Here is a 23,351-nt window from a genome sequence, read left to right on the forward strand (position 1 = left end):
AAAAGTTATCTGTGTTAAAAACGTTAAAAAATGTAATACTTGTACTAATACGCTTTGTTGATTTCAGCATGAAAGAAAGTACACTCATGGCATTAATGTTTTGTATTATTTTATTTTTGTGTAGATATTACAGTTATATATCCATAACTTTACTCGAATGTTTAACTGGACTCTATCTTCAGAAACGATGAGCCAAGTACAAAAACGTTGAGTGTACAGTAAACAATTCAAATGATGTAATACATATAGATATTGTCTTCAGCTAGACGACTAATAATTCTCACACAGTTATCTTACAATGTTACTATACACAGATTGTACTCATAAGCCTTTAACTATTTATCAACACCAGAGTCTTCATTTTTGGCGATGTCACTTTCTTATGCAGTCATTTATGGTTTTTTTCTCATTTTTCTCCAAAGAACTTAGCAGGGCTCCAGTCTCAATTCATTTAAATGTCTGTACAATTAAGTTTTTTTTCCAGTTCATCTTCACTCATACCCGCTGAAATGAAAATGATAGAAAAATAAAACAAATAATAAATTTGTATACTTATTAAGTCATTTAGCATCTGTTAAAAAATAAAACGAGTTACAGCTTTATGGGAATCAGTAGGTGCCATCTAAATTGCCATTAAGAAAATACAAGCAAAATAATACGGCCTTCAGTACAGAAATTAAATAAAAATAATATATCAATAATGAGTGAACAATGTCGACTGAACATGCAAACACATCTAGAAACAATAATTTGCTATACATACAAGCATGTGTTGTTTCTATTTTACTCATCGAAAAATCTATGGATGGTTAGGAAGAAGAAATAAAAGACAGAGGTAACAAGGAAAAGTAAAAAGATGAACATGTGATTGAAAGTTGTAAACTGTTAGTCAGAAAAGTGATGGCAAGAAGAAACTAGTCAGAGATGGGTAGTAAGACTACGAACAAAAGACTGTCCAATTAATCAAGTAACATACAAAAATATTAATCAAAATAATTACTTGATGAAAGTATTAGAAGAAGGCGAAGTTATAATAGAGAAACTTGATAAGTACTACATATATTCAGTCAATAGTTTTGTGAGCATCCAATAGGTTATATACAAGTGACCCTTGGATCTTTGTGTTAAGTATGAGTTACGTTACTGTGACTTACCCAACCCTTTCTGCTATATCCCAATTTGTTGCACTGTTTAGAGGTCCTTCTATTCTGGCTCCATCTTTTGTCACAATAGCGATTTGGTACTGAAAGTTAAAAACAAGCATTTAACCCTTTACCAATTACTTTTTATACTGACTGCAACATCTGTAACATCAACATTATAAATAGATGAATGCTCAAATTTCCTTGTTTTTAACATAACTATTCACAGCAACCAAGTTTATTTGAAAACAATCTGAAGCATACACTAATGAAAGCAATATATGACTCAGTCCTCACCTTATTTAGTGACCTGGCATCCCTGTAGTGAAGAACTGTGAGACACTGATCTATAAGTTCTTTTGCTTGCTGCTCTGTGAGATTTGGTTGTTTCTCTAATGCATTCCTAAGAATTGGCTACAAAAGAGAGTGAAAATTATTTTACACTCTAAAAACTGCAAGTTTTTGTTAAAGGCATAATAACTCTTTGTATGAGACCTATATTTCACAATAAAAACCTTGTGAATAACTCATAGAAATATAATATATTCTGTTTTACCACAAAAACAGCAGTTATAGCTTTTATTCTGATATTTGAACTTGTCTTTAGACCACGTGACCTCCATTGATGTCTATACTCTGTTAAAATCTCTTAAGAGATTTTAACAAAAAACCAAACTTTTTAGAAAAAAACCAGGGACTAACTTTGAATGTAAAAATGGATTCATTAACCATTGGTAAGTATGGGAAAATTGTTGTTTACTCCAGGAAAATTCATTTTTTGGCCGAAACGAAGAGTTATTATTGCTTTAACAATTTTAACTAAGTGTAAATGTGTCTTTTTTTTGTCTGTATGCAAACAAGAATGTGAAATGTGTTGAAACTTACCTGAGCAATGTAGGCTCCATAACCAGAACATACACTTGGAGCTTTGAAAGCTGTTCCTATCTTGTCTACGTAACCAAGAAACCTGTCAATATAAAATCCACATGCCATGTTTTTCTAATAGTCACAAATGATATACTTTATTAGATTTATAAATATGACATTGAAAATATTATCTACAATAACAATAGATATTCTAACTTCCAATCTTAGTGAAGCATAATCATGTTTGTCAAAGGTAAAGCATAACTTATCATGACTGTAAAATATGAAAAATATTCAGTTAATTTTCATCAGTTTGATTTAAAGCTGCCTTAACATCCCATTGGCCAAAAACTCAAAGTTCACATCCAGAGAGATTACAGATGATTCAAAGGTTTAAGTTTGAGGGTAAAAAATAAAGGTAAATGGTCATGAAAACAATGCCAACAACACAAGCCAAATGATAAGTTAAATAACATTGTAGAATAAATAAGGTCATTTAATCATATGCATATAATAAACAACTGGTGTGCAGAATAAAATAAGTGTGTCATAATCTACAGTGTTCAGAATACTTACGGTTCTCCATCCTGTAGCCCACCAACAACTATAGTGTTCCACAATGGGTTAAAACGAGATCTTCTGTTGTACATTATTCTTGTCAACCAGGAGAACAGAGATTTGGGAGTGTACTGGAATCCGTCATTCATACACTCCTCATCAATTCTGAATTTAACATGAATAAGAAAAATAAGAAACACTCATCTTTTCAGTACAATATATTTGTACTGTGTAAATTAAAATCTGTTAGGTACTGTTGAAAATGCACTTACGTCATTTTCAATTTGCTGCAGGTAAAAACTTGTACCAAAAATATGCCTAACAAAATATTTCCTTTCACTTAAATATTCACGACGAATGCTAATATCAATGACAACACATGCTCAAGCTTGCACTAGAAAAGAAATCATAATAAACTAAATGCAACTTTAACTTACACTCTCTGTTCTATCACAGATTTAATATATTGGAAATCTGCATAATCCCCACCAGCCCCCATCACTGTGCTGTCATTAACTTTCATCAATCTAGGACAGTGCATGAACCTTGCCAAAGATCCGTACGAACCAAGCATGTCAGCAGCCAGGATGATACCACCATCAAATTTTACTCCAAGAACTGAAGTTCCTGTTACCATTGGACTCCTGAAAAGCAAAATAAAAGGCATGGATATAATCCCGAGAGAAATTTAATATCAAAGTTCAGTGTTTAAGCAGTGAAAGGATGAACAAAGTTTTATGCAGTAGTACTCCTATTTTTAAAGGTTTCTGATGAGACTGGCACATACAGCACATATCAGCCCAACCTGTAGGTCTAACAAAATATAACTAGGCACCACTTCTTTCTGAGATCGTCTACTAGCCTAAGTAGCCCTATTCCCCCCCCCCCCCCAATTAGGTTTTAACACTCATGTCTGACAAAATTTAAGAACCCTTAAATCACACAGTGAAAAAAGTGTAGTGTGACAGTTATGTTCATTTGCCTTAAAAACCTCTTTGTTAGTTTGAAGGTGAAATATTAATTCAACAACACCTGTCTTCCAGTGCAGTGCCCCAGCAACGACGGCCCCCAAACAATGCTGATTCATGATGCTAAAACGCCAGAGTTAACAAAAATGCCTCAAACGCCTTAAAAGAGCAAGAATAAAATACTTACAAAGTCTTTTTGATTGGCCCCATCTTTGTCGATGTTCCTTGACCGGGAAAATTGTACAAACCTCCAGGTGTAGGACCGTTTCTCCAAAATTCCAGTGACATATCGGTTTCCGTGGGCAGCGCCATTTTGTTTCCTATATTTACCTTTTTCCCACGATTTCGTGAATATATTACAAAAACTAAATAACATGACATAATAATCAATAGTAACAAAAATTTAACTTAATAGACGAAATTTTAAAAATTAAATCTTTATTATGTAAGTACTGGAAATTAAACAGGTTCTAGCCTATATAAACTAGGGTAAACAACGTATAAAAGTTAACAACGCTGAAAGTTGCGAATAATTAACTTCATTTGATATTTTCACGATACTTTTTTTTTGTAAGATTTGTGCAAAAGAGGAAATTGGTCTTTGTGAAATTAATTGCACGAAAAGCTTTATTATTCCTTTCCGCCTTCTTGTCAGAGTAGTCTTGATTTCTTATTTAACATAAGCACATGACTTCCGTGTTTTGGTTGGAGGCAAGCTGAAGTACCAAATACATTAAGCAAGGGCTTTCATGTGTCCCATTTCAGTATGTGTTAACTGACAAAAGAAAGGGTGAATTAAAACCAATAATGGGGACGCAAACAGAGACAACTGGAGAGACTAAGCATGTTTTGGAAGACACAAAAAGTATGTTAAATCATCTTCATAAGAAAGATAAAATGGTTTTTACGCTTAGTTGCAGATTCTTACAGTATGTCATGTGTTATATTACTTCAGTGATATTATCTCAGTGATTTCCCATTCCTGTATAAAAGCCTTGTCGCTTTTGCATTAATGTTTGACATGCATGTGTGCAACATATTACTTACTAAAATATGTTATAAAATGATACTTCCTAGTACCGTATAGCATATCATTGAATACCACGAAATTTCATGCGTTAGCACTCCTATTGACGATTCTGGTATGTACTGTCTGTACATATCAGAATCGTCAATAGGAGTGCTAACACATGAATTTTCGTGTTATTCATTGAAGTAATTTAACTTACAAAACTTATTCTTGCTTGTGTGTGGGTCTTTTACTGATATGCACTTTTAATTTAATTGACTTCTGTGATCATTCAAACTTATGGTATGTTACATTTGCTATTATACTTTATTCCAGATTGTCTGCCAGCACCAAGCAAGGAAACTATAGAAAAAATTACACAAGGTTTTCTTCAACATTACTTGCCTGATGCACAAAAGGCAAAAGCATCATTGGATGAATTAACGTAAGTTTTTAAAAAATGATTATGTAAAATTGTACTTCATCATGCTTGTAAATGTACACACTATCAATATTATAGACATTTCACAAGTTTTTTATATGTATATGTATATTTTGTTTTAAGAAATATTGAGATGAATATCATATATGAGATTTTCTGTAATTTGGAAATTTCTAATTATAAATTTATCCCTTTCAGACAAAACCAAAGAATTTTGTTAGAAACAGTGCAACATGAAAATACCAAATTTTCAGAATGTGAAGCAATGAAAAAACTAACTGACATGGTAAAATTTTTATTTAATTTTATTTATACAGTGTGATAGATTTATATATGCAAAAACCTGTTTTTGACACATATCGCAAAAAAAAAAAAAAAAAGTAAAACAAGTAAACTGTAAAAACAGACATTCTGGGTACAAGTATTCAAGGAAGACAACTTACACATGAATAATCTTCTTTTTTCCAGATGATTAAAGCAAAGCAATATCATACAAAACTCCTCATAATAAAAAAAGAAATGGCATCATTACATGAAAGATCTGCTAAACTAAAGGTATGAAAAAAAAATGCCAAGGATTTGCTGTTTATTCCATACACATGTTGGTATACAGTGTCACTTTTCTCTTTTGAATTTTCAGTCTATTATCTGAGCATGTGTGTTGTATGTATAGAGTAAATATAAAGAGATAATTTTCAGTGTTTTTTTTTTTTTCAGTAGTTTTTTTTTTTTTCAAATTAGGAAATCTACTGTTTGTTTTTCATTTCTAGAGAAGAGCATTAAAATTGCAGCAGCAGAAACAGAAGGAAGCGCTTCAAAGGGAACAAGAAAAAGAGAAGGAAATGGAGAGAGAGAGACATTTAATGGCCAAACCCGTGTTGAGACAATCTTCCAACCCAGAGGAAAAACGTAGTTATGTGACTTGAATTTTGTTAGAAAACTTGTGCTGCTTTCATACAGATTTACAGTTCATTATATTTTGAATTTTAAATGCAAAATCAGCACCCTGAGTGTCAGTGTTAACTGAAAATTAAGCTCTATTATTAGCATGCCTCTAGTAGTTTTCAATAAACTATGAAACTCATTGTGGTCACCAGATGACCAAACTCTCCTAAGGTTACGGACAGAGTTAGACAAAAATTCTAGAATTACTGCCTTTCATACATGTTTTGGATAATAGACAAATCTTCAGTGTTTACTGACTAAGTTCCTTTGCATTTACACAAGTCAGCCAAACTCAATTTGGAGGTGCAAATGAGGTCACAGGCATGCTCTTAAAAATATTTAGTGCACAGATTGCCAACTATGTTTGATTATTTAAGGGTCCCACATGAAAAAGTTTGTATCAAAGTTTCACTCTCCTGGAACCATGAATAATAAAAAAATAATTCATTGTCTAGCCTCAAAAAAGGAACATACATTACAGTCACAAATGCAAAATGTCAAGCTGTGAAACGTTTTACTCACTCTGAAAATTCAGTAATCACTGGTTTTGCTCTTTATCTCCAAAAAGTATAAAATTGAAAAAAAATTGATAATCTTCTGCATAGAGGCGTTAATTGTTTTGGAACAACTTTAGTTTGCTTGTCAATGAATATTTAAAAAAACGAGGAAAATACACCCTACCGACAGTAAAATAAGAATTAAATAAATGATTTTCCATTCATGGTCCAAATATTGTATCAGAAGTGTCAAACTATCATGGAATCACAATATAAATTTTCAGTCAGCAACAGAAAGCCCTATTTCCTATTGCACCAACTTGGGTAACAAGTACAAGTACTTGTACTTGTTACCCCAGTTAACACTGAACAAGTACTTGGGAAAGATGAAACTTTCTGACAATTTTTCTGGGGAACATACATTACATAGTACTAGTCATGACGCAAAGCCCCTTGAGTTACAGTTTAAATATTTATAAAAATATCCTTATGTCATGTATAATTTACCATGAGTGAATCACTACAAAAAATATGGAACGCAATCTAAAAATTAAAATTAAATGTCCCAGAGCATATGCTACTGGAACATATGTTACCATTTAGGACTCCTTACATAATGTAAAGACATGGTAAAAATTGAAAATTAAATTAAAATTAAGACAGTCGTGTTTTTTGTTTTATACACACATTTTAAAAAATTGAATACATCTTTGAATTCATTCAATTTTATATTTTGGACACTTCAGCATATGAAATGCACCTTGTGGGTTTGGGTAAAATGTCATTTTACCAATGGTGTCATAATTGCTTAACAAGGCAAAATAATGCCTTTGTTCAATATTGCATTATTCCCAGTAATAAGGGGCTCATAATATGACAAAACACTAAAAACAAGCTGATGGTACAGGATCAAACCCATAAACCTCATTTTTGGTATGTTGATGATCATAAACCCTGTCAGTAATCTTAAAAGAACACTGGGATCTCTGTCATGGTGACATTTAGTGCCATGTTTAAAACCCAAAGGAGTTTGAATGTAAAATCCTTTAAACACCTATTTACATTTTACATAGAGTAACAACTTGAAAGGGAATGAATCATTGAAATTTATACTATGGTGCTATCAAAGATAAAATTAATTCTAGATGTGTAAATATGTATCTTGCAGTGAAAAATTTTGTAAAAATTTCCAAACAAGGTGCGCTATGACTATTTTCAGGTAAAATGCCTGTGTTTAGATTACAGTTGATATTTAAGGTATTTTTGTTTGACAGATAAAAGAAAATTGTGGGTTAATGATAGGAGTGAGATACATGTTATGGGATTTTTTTTGTCAATTTTAAAAGTTTTTAAATAGTTAATTTTGTTGTCAATATGAGAATTTAGGTGTTGGTCATAACATGCATTTAGTAAGCATGAGTAATGATGAAATATAACTTGTAAAAGGGCAGCATAAAATTTTGGCAGCTCTTATTTTCATTAGTTTACTGAATTGTGATGATTAGGAAATTTTTCAACAGTGCTGAAAAAAGTATGTATGCATTTTATCTGAAGAGCTGAATATTTATAAACTTAGTCCCAGCAAGGCTCTGACTTTCAGTTATTTAAGTTGCTGCATTTCTAATACATCTGTATGACATTTCTGATAATCTTGTTATGTTAACTGTTTTTATTATAGGTTATTTTTTTCTTGACAAAATACAATGAGCAATGATCATAAGGGACCAGAAAGCTTCACACAAAATACAGACAAAATGCGACAACGGTGTAAGTAACTTCAACAGTTTGATAGTTTGATTATATGTTTTATATATAATTATATTCTTTCGTCTATTGTTTTAGTACATGTACTACAAATTACTTTTAATTGTTATTTGTTCAATAATGCACTTTTCATATGGCCCAAGGGTGATTTAAATTTCAGTATATATTTAAGCAATTATTATGATTGTTATTATTATTATTGCTGTTGTTCTGTAGAGATTACCACATATTTCATATATTAAGGCTACACTGATGGTTGTGCAACTATTCACTTTAATATTAAAAAAGAAATGTAAATAAATCTATTACTCTCTTAAACAAAATGTGTTTTGGTGAATTTATTAAAGCCTGCATGGTGATGAAGATAATTTGTCTTCGGCTCTTGAGTATATTTAAAACCTAAAGAAAATCATACAATCTATTTTCTATTGTTCAGTTAGTGGTACTGGCAGGAAACTTACATGTACACTGTTACACTAGTCGTTGAATGTGTTTTGATTATGAATAATCGCCCTGCGATTGCCTTACTTTGAAAACATTTTTTATTTACATAATTAACTTTATTACTAAGTCTAGATCTATACTTTAATTTTCTTTCTTTTTTTTTGTCCTGTTGAGTATTGTTTAATTGTGACGTCAGCCCCATATAATTACAACCACGTGATCTTTCCTTGTGACGTCATTGATATCATAGATACAATGATAATGTAGACATGCGTGTATTCACGATGTTGGTTAAAAAATCGCACGAAATATGCCATCCTGGCTAAGAAGAGCCTGGAATAGAATCAATTGTTGTTCTTCGGGATCAACCGAAGTAATTGAAAGTAGCAGACCAAACTCCGTCAGAGAAAACGATGAAATTCGTAAGACGTAAGTACGGTCTTCGTTAGCGCCATCTGAATACTGGAAATCTGGGGAAGGGTATTTAGGCTCTGATGTTGCCGTTCGTTATACCTATAGTTCTCGAAAGGAAATTATCCTACATGTGTAATAGTTTTAAGTACACTTGTTTGGTTTATTTTAAAAAATCCTCAACCATTGATCCAGATCCGAATTATGCGACTCTAATCACATCCTACTTAGAATTAGATATAGGCACGATTTCTCTCACAATTTATAACAAGTTGATCGTGGCAATATTGCATCAAAGAAGAAAAGATGTGTTCTTTGTTTTTTAAGCAAGGGCAAACATTAAGGATTAATAATAGATGTAACCGTGGTTGGTTACCAATTTTGAACGGTGACTTGAATAAACGCAGCAACCAGCATGAAGTTTCTAGTACTCTTTATTCCTCATGCATGGACTACAGTCTGGCACGCAGGCAGGAACAGTCTTGACGATCTCCCAGGGTCTCTCTCTCTCTCTCTCTCTCTCTCTCTCTCTGAGACGTCCAGTTTTCATAGGGAATCATACTGATTCCTGTACGCCATAAATCTATTAGTAAGCGTACATATATCTGTCTGACTTAAAAGGAAGATCAATAAAACTAAAAACTGGGATTACATTATTTTTTATAGTTGCCCTAAACATTGATATATTCTCCGGGTAGGAAGGTTACATAACGCTCGGATCTGGGACTGGCTTTAACAAAATTATATCAGGTGTGGTGACTGGATGAATTGTATGAGGGTAGGGAATACCCCCCCCCCTTAAATTACCAGTCACCAAGATTAAAAAGCTCAATCACTAAGATATATTCAAGCCAATCACCAATCACCAAGAATTCCTGAATCACGTTTCACGCAAAATATTGGGCTCAAATAACGAATCACGCTCGAAAAATAAGGCCAATCACGCGGAACGCAAAAGGTATTCCCTACCCTCTTGTATAACACTACCGGGTTATATGGACATATATATCGAAAAAATTACAACACTTTTCACTTAACCACCTAGGTATGCCATATCCAAAATCAAAACCTTTAAACCTGCCAATGAACTTATTTCTGAGTTATTCTCGTACTTAAAATGGAAATTGAGATCAACAGGTGCTAATTCGTATGTTAAGAATCACCTTTATTTTCAAGCGTTTACATTTTTTCCAAAATGTTATGTATTTTCACAGGTTTCCATCAGTAGATTCTCATACTATTGGAGTCCTCCATGGACAAATACCATCCGCTGTAGCAAGAAAAGAATTACAACAGAGACAAGACCCTGACGAAGAAGCTGACCCGCCGAATAAAACTTATGAAACACCTGGACATGAACCAACTCCCCAAATCATAGATACCTCAACTGCGGATGTTATAGAGAGTGCAGGCCAAGAAAAGCTGCACTTTAAATTTGACCAAAAATCAATCGCTGGATCAAATGGCAATCAAGTGGAAGGAGGTCACGTGGATAATTTTCCAACTAAAGAATGTTCCACTGAGGCAAAATTGCTTTCCATCGGCGCCTCTGAGGACATTTCTTCTGGTGAAGAGGACAGCTGCAGATCCGAGATGTCTCTCTTGTCAACAGCTTCTGAGATATGTGAAACGAGTTCTAGCAGTGACAGCAGCTCAGAATCAGAAGAGAGCGAGTCCCTTACAACAGTTTCTATGCTGTCATTACCAATCCCTGACGCAAGCGACAATAAGGCCCTTTTTGGACAAACGGACTCTTTCCACGCAGACGAAATGGGTGAGATAACAACCACCGTTTTGACAAGCACTTCAAAGGTAACACTGTCTGCATTCAGTGGATTGGAAGACACTTTCATGACGAACGGCAAGCTTGAGGAACAGATACCAGCCCTTCACCAAAGCACCACGGATGATTCGTTAGTTTCTTTGTCGTCCTCCGCGTCCACCACCACTGTAGACGGGTCCAACAGCGCCGCAAGCTACAGCAGTTCATTCGATAGCATTTCTGAGAGATCACTCCAAACACCTGGAATTTCCTTCTCTGCTGTCACCCTAGAAACGCCTCAGACATGTGAAAAAGAGCCAGTCGCTGGACCTAGTGAAACCTCGGTTGCAGAGGAAATAGGAAGTCATACATCTCTGCATAGGGAGTCACTCTCAACAACCACCCTTTGTGGGTCTGAATATGCACCGCGGCCAAACAGTAATTCCAGTGACAGCAGCATCCCAGAGGATTTCGAGCCATTTAGCTGTCTGTCTGAGGTGTCTCTCTCGTCAACTCCCTACGGTCTCAAGAGTCCCTCTGATATAAAACCAGTTATTGGATATAGCACAAGTGAACACTCTATCATGGAAGAGATTGTTGGAGCAATTGAGGAACTCGCAGAGGCCGTGTCCACTATGGCATCTAAGGACCTGGGATCAGACAGCGAAGAAAGCATCCCAGAAGACCTGGCTGCCTTCAGTTGTCTGAGCGCGATGTCAAACCCCAAAGACGCAGCAGGTCCTAGGCCGGACATTGAGTATAGCACAAGTGAACACTCCATAATGGAGGAGATATTTGGAGAGTATGAGAAACCCATAACATATAAGGAGTCACTGTCGCCTGATCCAGTCACAAATGGGCGGAGATCCAAACAGTCCACCACCTCTGGAAAAGTCCTCGCTAATTTCAGCTGTTTGTCCGAGGTCTCTCTCTGCTCAAATGACGCTGACCCATCCGATAAGAGACCGGGTATCACATATAGCATAAGCGAATATTCCATTATGGAAGACATTGTTGGAGTAAGTGAAAAGAACAGAGACTCAGTGTCGTCTGATTCAATCAAAGCTGAACGGGGCTCCAACAGCGATGTAAATGACATCTCCGACGTTACGTACAGCATAAGTGAAACCTCTATATTAGAAGAAATTGTAAGAGTGGTTGAAAACTCCGAAGATGCAGTATCCAATGCAGCATTTAATATGGATCAACAATTACAGGGCAAATTAAGCCCCGATGAGACAAATTCTTTGTCGAGTGTTTCTGTAATGATTCCAACGCCATCTCCATCTAATCTCCAACAGAAACAAGGATCTGCAACATCTAAAAATTCAAGGTATATGTTTCTCCCCTTTTTCTTTTTATACTTTTTTATTACTTAAAAAAAGGAAACTGAATAATGGTGTGATAAGTTAATATTTTTACATTATGGTACATGTATATCGATGAAAACAGCGTTTTTTTATTTTTGATAATAACATAAATACTGATATATTCTGATTTTTGATATTGCACATTATTATGAAAGGTTATACCTATATATTTTAAAAGCAAGTTAAAGGGGTAACAACTGTTCATTTTGGGGAAAAAACGGATTTTCCTAGGTTAAAGGACGATCTTCCAATCCTTATAAATGGTTAACATTCAAACATTCAGATATATTGCATTTTTTATTCTAAAATCTCTGGGTTTGGGTTTCTTAATAGATATTAGGGGGTAGATGGGCCATCTATGAAGGTCCACATGATCTGATGGCAACCACAGATTCCAGAATGATTGCAATAACTGCAGTTTTGGTGGTATATATTGGAATTTATAATATTTCTATGAGTTGTTTACAGTGCTTTTATTGTGAAATATTTATCTCATACTAACAGTTGTTATCCCTTCAAGAATTCATATTTTGTCTTATAAAGGTCGGGAGCTGCAGCTCCAACTCCATCTGTCGTGGGCAACGGTCACGATAGTCAAGATTCAGGACTTGGGAGTAGACCTACCACGGCCTGCCGTACTCGGAAAACATCAAGTGACTTCGTTATGCCTCAACCTTACAAAACTGGTACAAAGCCTTACAGACATCGTAGCCGTGAACAAGCAGTCTCTGTACATGTATATGAACACAATACAGCCAGGTCAGACGAAGGAGAGAAGTCCCCCAAAGTTCCGTCTGCAGGCAAGAGGACCAGACCAACTGCGGCACACCATCGTCGCCGCAGGAAGACTACTGCAGAACACAAGCTAGTAGGGAAAACCCAAAATACATCTCAACTTGACCAAAACGTTTGGGATAAATATTCAGAATTTAATGAGAACAGTTACGAGTATGAGTCAGATTTTGAGGACTAATTAAAAGTTTTGCAGTGGCAATTTTCAATACAATACGATATAACGCCCTAGGTAATGAACTGAAAAAAATGCCAATTAGCAACAACAACGGGGTCAATCTGTTCAAGAGCATTGAGTGACATAATGTCTGTGCAAGGCACAAGATGTTACCCATAACAGCTTGTTGTTTTCTGCAAATTTATCGACTAGTTCATCCTCTTTTTTAATACAAATTAACACAATGTATATCTATAGCAAATTCTTGTAATGAAAGTAAAAAAAAAAAAAAAAAAAAAAAAAAAAAGATATGAAGAGAAGGTAGGCCTACAACTTGAACCGACTTTAACAAAGGAGACAATTGCAGTGGTTCAAGTTGTCATTATAGATTTTATCTAGAAATTAAATATGTAAATATTGTAAATATTTAAATATATGTAAATAATTTTGTTATATGTAAATATTGTAAAAAGTACAAATATAATTCTTTCAAATGTCAATGTAAATGCTACTGGAAAAAAATAACATCTTCTTCCAGTAGCATGTTATACTTGCACAGTCTTGTAGTATAGTGTAATATAGTATATCTGGGTCAGAAATCTTGAACTTCTTTTTCAGTGAATTTGTTGATTTGTAGCTAAGCATGTTCAAAGGTTTATAAAGAATAATTAAAACGCATGTTTGTGAAAGTATTTATTGATAGTATAGTGATAGTCGAAAGGGCTCGTATAACTGTCAAAGTTCTTCTCAATATACAGATGCTCTTGTTGTCGGGCAAAGCAGCCAGTTTTCTTCTCTGTCGCAATCGTCACAATGTTGTCCATTTTAACCAGCACAACCAATAGACTTCCGGTTTTAGAGCCCGCAAGCAAGATGGGGATGTTGGACAGCTTGGATTTTCTCGACGATGTACGGCGCATGAATAAGCGCCAGGTGAGTTTCATTAAAAGAAATGCGACTTATTTTTGATAAACTTTCATTTTAGCCACCATGTTTAGTCATTCAATATTGATTGTACCAAAATTTGATATCCATCTGCCTATGCCGGTTACTTGGCTCAGTGTTGTGTTAGTTCGTTGTTACACGTGTACTTATTTTGTGGATGTGGAGTGTTTTGTTTTTACCAAGTCCTACATGTCTCAATGTCCTAATGCATTATCGCTTTTGGACAGTTTTCCGTTTTCGTATACATTTTCCTTTTTGCACCATGGTTACATTCTTCTAGGATTAGGATTCAGTGATCTGCACGTCTGCTCACCAGTACTAGTAGCAGTAACAGCTGCAGCTGGTGGGCAGACTTTTGAATTTAGAATTAAATGGCAAAACAGCATGAACAGCAGTACCATGAAATTTCGTAGGCTACCATACATATTTACTTTTTCTGTCATGTACTAATGTTATATAAGCACGGATTTTCATGTTAGCGCTCCTATGTACTAGTACTGTGTTTGTGTTTTCTGACATGTACTATATGTGCTAATATATGAAAGATATGTGAACATATTTAAAATGACAGTGAGCTAGTGTGTCCACAGCAATACAAGGGCCCCAAATCTTTTGCTTACATGTTCCACACACCTCCTCAAGTTGCATGCTCATTAAAAGCTGAACAGTCTTGCCACTGTCAGTGCTATGAATAAGGTAAATCTCATGAACTGATAGCCAGTTATGCCACTGTAAATTATGCACCCATAAAATGCCATTTATGGATTTCTGAATGTGCGAAGTAGGTCACATCTTGGTGAAGGATTTTGCTCATGCAGAAACAAACTCTGAAGGAGAGTGGGGGATCCCTCATCACTGTTTTCACTACCATCATTTATATGGCCTAGGTTTGTATTTTACTAATCACCCAGCATCCTACTGTAGTATACTGAATTTGCTTCATGATGGCGACTATAGCAAATTTATTTATAATTGTTCTCACTTTTTTGTTTTTGATTTCCAGCTTTATTACCAAGTGCTAAACTTTGCCATGATAGTGTCTTCAGCTTTGATGATCTGGAAAGGTTTGATGGTTGTCACAGGGAGTGAGAGCCCTATAGTGGTAGTATTGAGGTAATAGACCAGGGATTAAGGGTGGGAATTTCTGTTTTACTATATACTTTAGATCTTTGTATTTTGTGGAATGAAAAATCAAGAGGATAAGGTTACCAGATTTTATAGTAAGTACAGTATTAACGTTAAAATGGAGATTTTAGTTTAGGTCTTAGAAGAGAAAATGTTTTTATTCTTCATTAGAATTCTCTCTTCCCATCCTCTGTGTGTGTGTGTGTGTGTGTGTGTGTGTGTGTGTGTGTGTGTGTTTATAAAGGGGGCTTCCTGAAAGGGCTAAAAGTACTCACTCAAATCATTATCTATTTAGCATGATGTATTGTGAAAGAAAATATTTGAAGTTTCTTGAATTCTATGAGTTTAATTTGAATAATTTATGTAGAAATATATGTTTATTGTTTATATGTACACAGTACTTGTAACTATGACTAAAATCACTGAGAAGTGATACTCAGCAATTTTTTAAATTTTGAATGGAAGGTCTCTTAGATTGGGAAACACATCTATTTCTCTGTTGATTGTTTAAAGAATATCATAGAAACATTGTGAAATTTATTTTTTTCAGTGGCAGCATGGAACCAGCATTCTACAGAGGAGATCTTCTCTTTCTCACCAACAATAGAGATGAGCCCATCCGTGTTGGAGAAATTGTTGTATTCAAAGTAGAAGGCCGAGAAATCCCCATAGTACATAGAGTATTAAAAGTGCATGAAAAGTGAGTATGTCACAAAAGTAAAATTAAATAAAAAGCAAAAATTAAACAAAAATTGCACTTCATATATCAAATTCCATGAATAAAGTGGGAATTTACTGCACAATTTTATTTGACTCTCTCACCATCCAGGAGTAACACTTTTCATCTTCATTTGACATATTGCTGTACAGTAGTTGTGCTTTCCCCAAAATATTTGTCAACCATTGTTCAGATTTTGGTAAAATAATTGGGGGAAAAGGTACATAGATAAAAGAAATTAATGTTAACAATTAATCTCTGGTGGAATTTGTTCAAGATAAAAATTTGTTTTGTAAAAATTATTTTTATTTGGATTTTATGTAAAGATGATTTTTATGAAAAGAAGGAATAAATATGTGCACAATCAAGATAGGCATACACCTGAAAGTAGCCTTTCTGGATATAACTTACCATTGGATTCTTACTCGTGTCATCCACGTCCCTTGTATCTGTCCTTTAAACCAATATAAAAGAAGGATTACATGTGGAATTGAACCTAACAGCTAAATGTTTGTTACTATAAGAAAACCAAAGAAATGCATGTCCCTTAATTTCTTGCTAACAAGTGTATCAGGCTATCATCCATCAATATCTTGTTGTCTTTACAGAGAGGATGGAACAGTTAAATTTTTAACAAAAGGTGACAATAATTCAGTAGATGACAGAGGACTGTATGCCCCTGGACAGTTATGGCTTCACAAGAAAGATGTTGTTGGAAGAGCTAGAGGGTAGGTATACTTGCAGCTGGTTGAGAGGTTTCAGATTGCTATAGATGTGCATGATTGTGACAAAGTTAAAGTATTTCAAAACGTGCCATACGGTAATGTGCCAAGCATTTCGACCGGCCCAGTCAATCCGACCAAAAAAATTATATTATAAAATTAATTTTTCTGGGCTCAAACATTTAGTCCATACGTCAAAATCAGGCGACAGAATTTTTTTCTTGTTCCGATTGTTCGACCACATCGTCGGCAAGACTCGGTAAATTTTCAAGCCAGTCATATAGATGCTGCATGCCGGGCCCTTTGTCCTTTCAATAGCTCTCGTCAATGAGGAAGAAACTATTAATTGAAGATCTAATCTGGAAGCATGACTTACCTGTCATTTTCTTTGTCCCCAATGACAAAATAGTGTTATAGACATACAATTTGTGCTAATTAAGCAGACTTGCCCTCGCTGACTGATTCATCACGCCCGTAACTGGGGAAGGGGAGGGGTTAAAAAAGGTCCATTCTTGATGAAACCAAATATCGACAGTGGGTAGAATACGTCGTAAACACCTTCATATAGACCATATATAGCGTTTGCTAGCAATAAAAACTTTGGGAAGAATAAGCAATTTATTTTCAAGTTTGATTGAAATATATATGCAGATGGGGAAACGTTCTTGAAGTCAACACCGCAAGATCTTACATTTACTACAATCGACGGGATCAGCGGGATTGACCACCCAGACTTCTTGGCGCCAAATACCACGCGCTGTCAAAATCTGACGAACACGTGTAGCTGTTCACCTACATGGATAACTGATTTGTCAACAATAAAAATGACGTCTTCCTTAACTCCATGAGAGCTTCATAGAGAGTTCCACTGGATATTTACGTTACCTGTGAGTCACTTTTTATTTCCCCAGATGCATGAAATGTTGATGATATTTAGCGTAATCCACGAATAACTCCATTCCTGTGACCCCCCTCCCCCAAAATGGGACCGTCTTCATTAACACGTGGTTTGCGCTATGCTAGACCAGACCAGATAAGACCAGTCTCATTTCTGCATGTGCTCAATGATTCTCGCGTCAAATTATAAATGCACTTGTTTTGTGAAAATTATGGCAATTAAATGCTTATTTTACGTTCGGGTTGTATCAGTGGGGTTTTCAATATGCACCGTGGTTTGTGCACAGCGAGAGTATATAATTAAGAAAATCGGAAGAGTGCCAGCAAGATAGGCCTACTGTATGTCTATCGGCACAGGTAGGCTCCGTATTTTGCCTTTTCTCAATATGTTTTAATATGACATGCTTTTTAAATAAAATACTTATAAGTAATTTGAAGTTACACTGAATTCCGTTTGAGTACCAGTTGGTATTCTTTGATACGGGTGATTGAATTTTCTTCGGAAGTACGTCTACGCCTCGACGCTGAGCAAGCCTTGCGGGTTGAAAACAACTTATCTCAGACTGGTAAAAAATTTCAATTCGGTTGATTTCAGTTGTCATATTAAAATTCAAATAAGGCATACGTAGAGCACATAACTAGTTTAAGTCTACTAAAGCTACCGGTTTCAAATATAAGTGACCGGCCTTTGTTTACAACACCTGTCTCTGGGGAAATACTCGTCCCACTCGTGAAGCGCATCATGAAAATGATCGTAGGTGAGGGAAATATATAATTAGAAATTATAATTGTCATTTTTTATAATGTTAAGTCATGTTAGCACATATTGTACACAGCAAAATAAAATTTTAAAAGGAGGATAAAACAAGCCTGAAACACCTGTTAGTTGAAAATTGCGGCTTATCTTGCGTAACACTTCCGGTAAAATGCAATACTTCCGGAAAGATGGACATTTTGGCAGATGCCCCTAACAATCCGACGATATCAAAGGTTTCCATTTGCTGTATTTTAATCAATTCGACCAAACTGACATTTCCATGAAATTAATTAATTAATCTTGGTCGAATTGTTTGGCATATTACCGTATTCTATTTATTTCTGTATGAACAAAATGTTAAACTAAATAAAATTTGAAGAATTAGTGAGGTCAGTTTAAGGAATGGCTGGATACATGAAAAACCATTTGCTTTTTACAAAAAATAAATAAACGTAAAAACTCTTGTAATATCATTTAAAATAATTTAGTCAGCTTATATTTATATGTAAAAAAACATCAGAAATCATATCTGTCCTTTTGTTCAGTCAAAAACCTGTTTTTGCAGTGTAGCTGACAAAAATAGAAAACTTTGGGCCTTAAGCTGTTGTTATTTGCAGATGAATGTTGAAAAAGATAATATCCCCTTTCTTCCACAAACCCAAATCTACAAGTAAATGCCAATTTTAAAAGCTTGCTGCATCTCTTAATGATTTCTTGAATAACTCTGAAATTACTCATCAGAATTGTGTAATAGGTGTTTATGCAAATTTACCTTAAAGTTACATGAGTGTTTAATATATATTAAACACTCATGTAACTTTAAGGTAAATTATGTGTTGTTGTCTCAGAGAAATCAAAATTGTCCTCAAAGGTATGCAAGTTGAATTCAAGTGTCAGTGAAATGCTTATGAGGACACGTTTCATTTGCGGTGAACCAAACCAGGTATTAAGTTGACTTGGGGTCAAACCCAGTAGTGAATAGGCACAGACTGCTCCAGACCTTCTTTTCTTACCATATTTCTGAAATGAAACACCTTAAGAAATATATTTGTATGTGTGCGTCTGTAATTTTTCTCCCTGAGGGGTATATAAAAAAGCAGTGGGGACAGGTATTGAAAAACAGGTTCAAGTTGAAAGTTTCTTATTGCTCAGTTATTTTTACCTGGTGAACAAGGAAGGAACTTTCTTTCACAATGCAGGTACATGACAAATAGCTCTCACTTTTTTATGTCATTGTGCATGCAATTTGAAAAAAATTTGAACAGCTACAAGATTTTTTTTTGATAAATTAGATTTTTGCTATATTTTTTTTAGGAAAAGCAGAAAATTCAGATTTTTTTCATACATGCATAAATGGGCACAGATAATAAAAGATTTGTAAATTGATACAAACTTTTCTTTTTGAATAGATCATGATGTTCTTATATTTGCCCATTGTTTATATTGTCAGGTCATGCTAGTTGTTTTTAATTGGTGGGAATTGAAGCACAATTTTCTAACAATTTTTTGCTTCACTAACTTGTTTTCTTTGTCAGGCCATGTAAGGTTCTAATAAAAGTCCTGTCATTGTCCTTTTATTTCATCTTCATAGGATGTTGAATATGTATTTTAACTTTCAGTTCTGTGTGATCTGAAAGGCTCACAGTGGCTTAGTAGCAAATGCTGTTAAATATTTGGTAGTAATAATAATCACCTTAGTATCAAGAGGTTTTCAGTAGATGGATAGATGGGGTTTAACAGAATTTTAACAACCTTTTTTGTTTAAGCTCTGGCCCCATTATAATTGTCATGATCAAATGTTTGATCAATAGCAGAGCATCAGTGCACAGTTGCACTCCACTCACTCAGGTGGACCAATGCTGGGTTGGCAACCATCTTATTTCTGAATAGAGATTCTCAGAATCATTTTTTATTTTTCTTCTTGCAAATGTATTTTCATAATGTTTAAAGACCATACCAGTCTGTTCTTTTCACTTCACCATGTGGAATTTCTACATGGTCAGTCCCATTTCTTTACAAGCATAATGAGATCAGCAATTTCCATGTCAGTCAGCCAATAAATGTCAACTTCTATAAATATATGTTGGTAAACTGCTCACAATCATTTTATCAGTTTCTTTGAGCTTCATTAAATAATTGCATGTTAATTTGTCATTTTTTTATACTAAATTGCAAGTTTGTGTGATTGAGAGAGTGTGTATGTTCATTTTTGCAGGTTTTCACAGGAAAATTATAAAGGTGCATATATTGCTGTAATGCACATTTCGAGTTTTTATTTTTACGGAATCAGCCTTTTTCTGTATTTTTTTTATTACCGCACATTGATATCATTTTTAAGCATGACATGGATTTTTTTCAACAAGTTAATACAAGGTACATCACATGGTGGAATACTATTACATACATTCACGTTGTATTAGATATATGCAGCCTGTCTTAAACTGAACTTAATGGTATCTTAAATTTCGCTGGTATTTCCTTTCTTGTAGATATCTCCCTTTTATAGGCATAGTTACTATTCTAATGAATGACTACCCTAAGCTGAAGGTGGGTAACTGTTGATCATTTTTCAGCTGACATGTTCATTCATTTTCTGTTCTCGATGTTCTTAATATTATGTGTTTTCTGCTTTGTTGTTTTTAGATTTTTACCTTATGTTGGGTATGCAACAATTCTTATGAATGACCATCCACAAGTGAAGGTATGTTTATGTGCTTGAGACTTTGGAAAATAAAAATAATGCATGTGCACTAAAGATTATGTAAACCTGTTGATCACATTAATGAATTAACATTTATACTTGTTTTTGATTATTTACAAAAAGAAGTTGAATTAATTATTTGTAATACAGGATTTTTTGTTAGTTATTTGTGCCAATTGTATTATTGGCTGATTTATTTAGATTTTTACTTGTGTATTTATTTATAATAAAAAAGGTGTTTACTACATATGTGGCATGTGAGATTGCACATGACAAAGTTTCATGGATTACTCTGTTTTTGTTTGTAAGATATGTAAAAGTTCAATGTGCTACCTTTTGGACTTCCTTTATCTACTTTGAAGTTTTCCCTCTTTCTTTATCATAATTTAATTGCAACATTGGGTGTCTGATTCCCCATGACTTCTACTTTTCTTTTGTGAAACAGGCTTTTGAAATGTTTTGCTACTTGGGATAGGGCATCCTCCCTTTTTCTTGATTCATTGAAAAATACATAGGGGTGTTGATTTAGGTCTTGATCCCCACCCGTGTTAAGTTCTTATAGGCCAAATGACAGTGAACCATGTAATGTTGCAAGTGCACTTCTGCCTGAGTGATAATTTATTTTGGCAAAACTGATCTTGTTACAGCCAGTTAATACCATGTGCTATTTTAATCTGAAAGCTGTTGACGAAAAGAGATTTTTGCACATAGTGTACATTTCAGAGAAAAAAGGTGTAAAAGCACTATTTGTACCTTTTGAACTTCTGTGATTTGTAGCTTGTTTAGTTAATTAAGGTATTTACATACAGACACAAAGTGCATTGATTTTGTAGTGTTAAATGAATTGATTACATCTGAAAACAAATAATGATTTCTTTATTTTTTACATTATTTTTCAGTATGCAATATTGGCATGTCTTGGACTGTTTGTGCTGATACACAGAGAATGACATCCATCTTTAAACAACTTGGAATTGGAGGTCAGGAGCAGAGAGATTATTCATTTCATACAAATTTTTGTACAAAATTAAAAGGATAGAAATTTTAAAGGGCACGCGGCAAGCAGTATCACTGGATACTATAAAGGAGTTGATAGATTGTTGTGAATGGAAACTGTCAGAGGATGAAGGAAAGAACGTAAAGTACTCTGAGGTTGAGGAAACAGATTAAGCTGTGGGGACCTTGCCTCGACCTTAGTTGATCCTTAATGTTTGTACACAAACAGAAAACTATCCAAAAGACCAAAAGGTCCTACGTGCCACTTTAGTGCAGCACAGATTTCGCGCCACTTCATACAATATTACACTTTGATAAATTGCAATTAATCAAATGTATCAACTTTTCACATTGTACCCAAGCATTCCTTATCGGATTTAGAAAAGGTAATCGTTTTAAAAATTGAATAAGGGCAAGATAAATAGCCTCTTTATTTTGCTGTAGTACAAAGGCTTGAAATTTAACTTCGAGCAGCTGAAAGATTGAGAAGTGAACTTCTAGATTATGTTTATTTATGTCAACTTAATAAAACTTTTTAGTAAGGTAAAGCGTTGTTTTTGTAGTATAATTCAATTATATCGAATTGCAAGGTCTTGCAAGGCTTTACAAGGTGACTTTGTTTGCTAACGTAGTAGATTTGTTACACAGGTGGTGCTTGATTCCGTGTCGTGATGAAAACGGATTGGTAAGCAGCCAAGAGCAGCGCGTTTTTGCACGTGCGCCCACACGCAAGCACACAGACACGGCATTGATTAAAATTATAACTGAGCAAGGTCTGAAATGAAATAAACGAAAGAAAAAGGCTGTGTGCTCCGAATTTTAAATTATGGAGGTGGTGACCTTTAATTTGCAAACTTAATTAGAAAGTGAAATTAAGCTTCAGTTTCAGACCCCAGATAGTGATTTTCCCTAACATTTACTAGAACCTCACCTGAGTTAACCCATGGTTTTATTTTTCAAATCTTGGGAGCAAAAAATGGGAAGATGGAATCGCATGCTTGGTGTGATGATTGCATTGATACAGAACAGCATAATTTTGACCATGGTAGTATAACAATTGTGTGGTACTTGATATCGTATCATAACCTAAGGTATTACAGTAATCTTTCAATAGGCTATCGTAAAACGAGTAGTTATTGCAAGGACATTCTTGGCTAAGGACTTCATGGCCGATTATATGATACGCAATGGTGATATTTTTCATCATCAAGATACTGAGGGCAATAAACCTATGTATTACAGCGCATAAATAAAATGATTGAAATTATGGAGAAATGTCCCCGTTAATAAAATAGCACGATGTTACTAATACACTACATGTTCATTTAAGTATACAGATCGTGATGATTTTATCACAAATGG

The 23,351-nt window shown here is 34.6% G+C and overlaps 3 protein-coding genes across 6 annotated transcripts; 2 read left to right on the plus strand and 1 right to left on the minus strand.

Moving 5' to 3' along the window:
- Window positions 1–108: 108 nt before the first annotated feature.
- Window positions 109–3,897, minus strand: LOC106172338 (proteasome subunit beta type-4). 2 transcript variants are annotated; one of them, XM_013552986.2, is made up of 8 exons: window positions 3,723–3,897; window positions 3,005–3,211; window positions 2,586–2,732; window positions 2,028–2,109; window positions 1,440–1,556; window positions 1,155–1,243; window positions 764–799; window positions 109–504 (listed from the first exon to the last, which is right to left on the minus strand). In XM_013552986.2, exons 1-7 carry the CDS (start codon window positions 3,845–3,847, stop codon window positions 784–786), a joined length of 783 nt encoding a protein of 260 aa, XP_013408440.2. In that variant the 5' UTR covers window positions 3,848–3,897; the 3' UTR covers window positions 109–504; window positions 764–783. The 2 variants fall into 2 exon arrangements, with proteins under 2 accessions (XP_013408440.2, XP_013408441.2); XM_013552987.2 differs by lacking the exon at window positions 764–799.
- Window positions 3,898–4,194: 297 nt separating this feature from the next.
- On the plus strand, window positions 4,195–8,515 carry LOC106172337 (biogenesis of lysosome-related organelles complex 1 subunit 6). 2 transcript variants are annotated; one of them, XM_013552983.2, is made up of 5 exons: window positions 4,200–4,400; window positions 4,881–4,989; window positions 5,185–5,272; window positions 5,455–5,541; window positions 5,757–8,515. In XM_013552983.2, exons 1-5 carry the CDS (start codon window positions 4,343–4,345, stop codon window positions 5,910–5,912), a joined length of 498 nt encoding a protein of 165 aa, XP_013408437.1. In that variant the 5' UTR covers window positions 4,200–4,342; the 3' UTR covers window positions 5,913–8,515. The 2 variants fall into 2 exon arrangements, with proteins under 2 accessions (XP_086862752.1, XP_013408437.1); XM_087006626.1 differs by lacking the exon at window positions 5,455–5,541 and having other exon boundaries at window positions 4,195–4,400.
- Window positions 8,516–8,589: 74 nt separating this feature from the next.
- On the plus strand, window positions 8,590–22,537 carry LOC106172407 (signal peptidase complex catalytic subunit SEC11A). 2 transcript variants are annotated; one of them, XM_013553101.2, is made up of 6 exons: window positions 13,876–14,061; window positions 15,077–15,186; window positions 15,749–15,898; window positions 16,525–16,644; window positions 20,936–20,993; window positions 21,893–22,537. In XM_013553101.2, the coding sequence occupies exons 1-6, from the start codon at window positions 13,942–13,944 to the stop codon at window positions 21,941–21,943; spliced, it is 609 nt and encodes a 202-aa protein (XP_013408555.2). In that variant the 5' UTR covers window positions 13,876–13,941; the 3' UTR covers window positions 21,944–22,537. The 2 variants fall into 2 exon arrangements, with proteins under 2 accessions (XP_086862750.1, XP_013408555.2); XM_087006624.1 differs by lacking the exons at window positions 15,749–15,898; window positions 16,525–16,644; window positions 20,936–20,993; window positions 21,893–22,537 and adding exons at window positions 8,590–9,065; window positions 10,262–12,142 and having other exon boundaries at window positions 12,723–14,061; window positions 15,077–15,192.
- Window positions 22,538–23,351: the final 814 nt, after the last annotated feature.

The sequence above is a fragment of the Lingula anatina genome, chromosome 2, assembly GCF_051362555.1.
Source record: "Lingula anatina isolate TDL-2025a chromosome 2, LinAna3.0, whole genome shotgun sequence".
Classification (NCBI taxonomy): domain Eukaryota; kingdom Metazoa; phylum Brachiopoda; class Lingulata; order Lingulida; family Lingulidae; genus Lingula; species Lingula anatina.

Bases quoted from the DNA above. Each gene is read 5' to 3' on its own strand.
- LOC106172338 (XM_013552986.2), bottom strand. From the start codon at position 3,847: ATGGCGCTGCCCACGGAAACCGATATGTCACTGGAATTTTGGAGAAAC. The intron at 3,212-3,722 runs GTAAGTATTTTA...TTTGCTTTTCAG, and splicing joins GGGCCAATCAAAAAGACTTT to GAGTCCAATGGTAACAGGAA. The intron at 2,110-2,585 runs GTAAGTATTCTG...TTATATTGACAG, and splicing joins GGGCTACAGGATGGAGAACC to GTTTCTTGGTTACGTAGACA.
- LOC106172337 (XM_013552983.2), top strand. From the start codon at position 4,343: ATGGGGACGCAAACAGAGACAACTGGAGAGACTAAGCATGTTTTGGAA. The intron at 4,990-5,184 runs GTAAGTTTTTAA...TATCCCTTTCAG, and splicing joins GCATCATTGGATGAATTAAC to ACAAAACCAAAGAATTTTGT. The intron at 5,273-5,454 runs GTAAAATTTTTA...TCTTTTTTCCAG, and splicing joins TGAAAAAACTAACTGACATG to ATGATTAAAGCAAAGCAATA.
- LOC106172407 (XM_087006624.1), top strand. From the start codon at position 8,947: ATGCCATCCTGGCTAAGAAGAGCCTGGAATAGAATCAATTGTTGTTCT. The intron at 9,066-10,261 runs GTAAGTACGGTC...GTATTTTCACAG, and splicing joins AACGATGAAATTCGTAAGAC to GTTTCCATCAGTAGATTCTC. The intron at 12,143-12,722 runs GTATATGTTTCT...TGTCTTATAAAG, and splicing joins GCAACATCTAAAAATTCAAG to GTCGGGAGCTGCAGCTCCAA.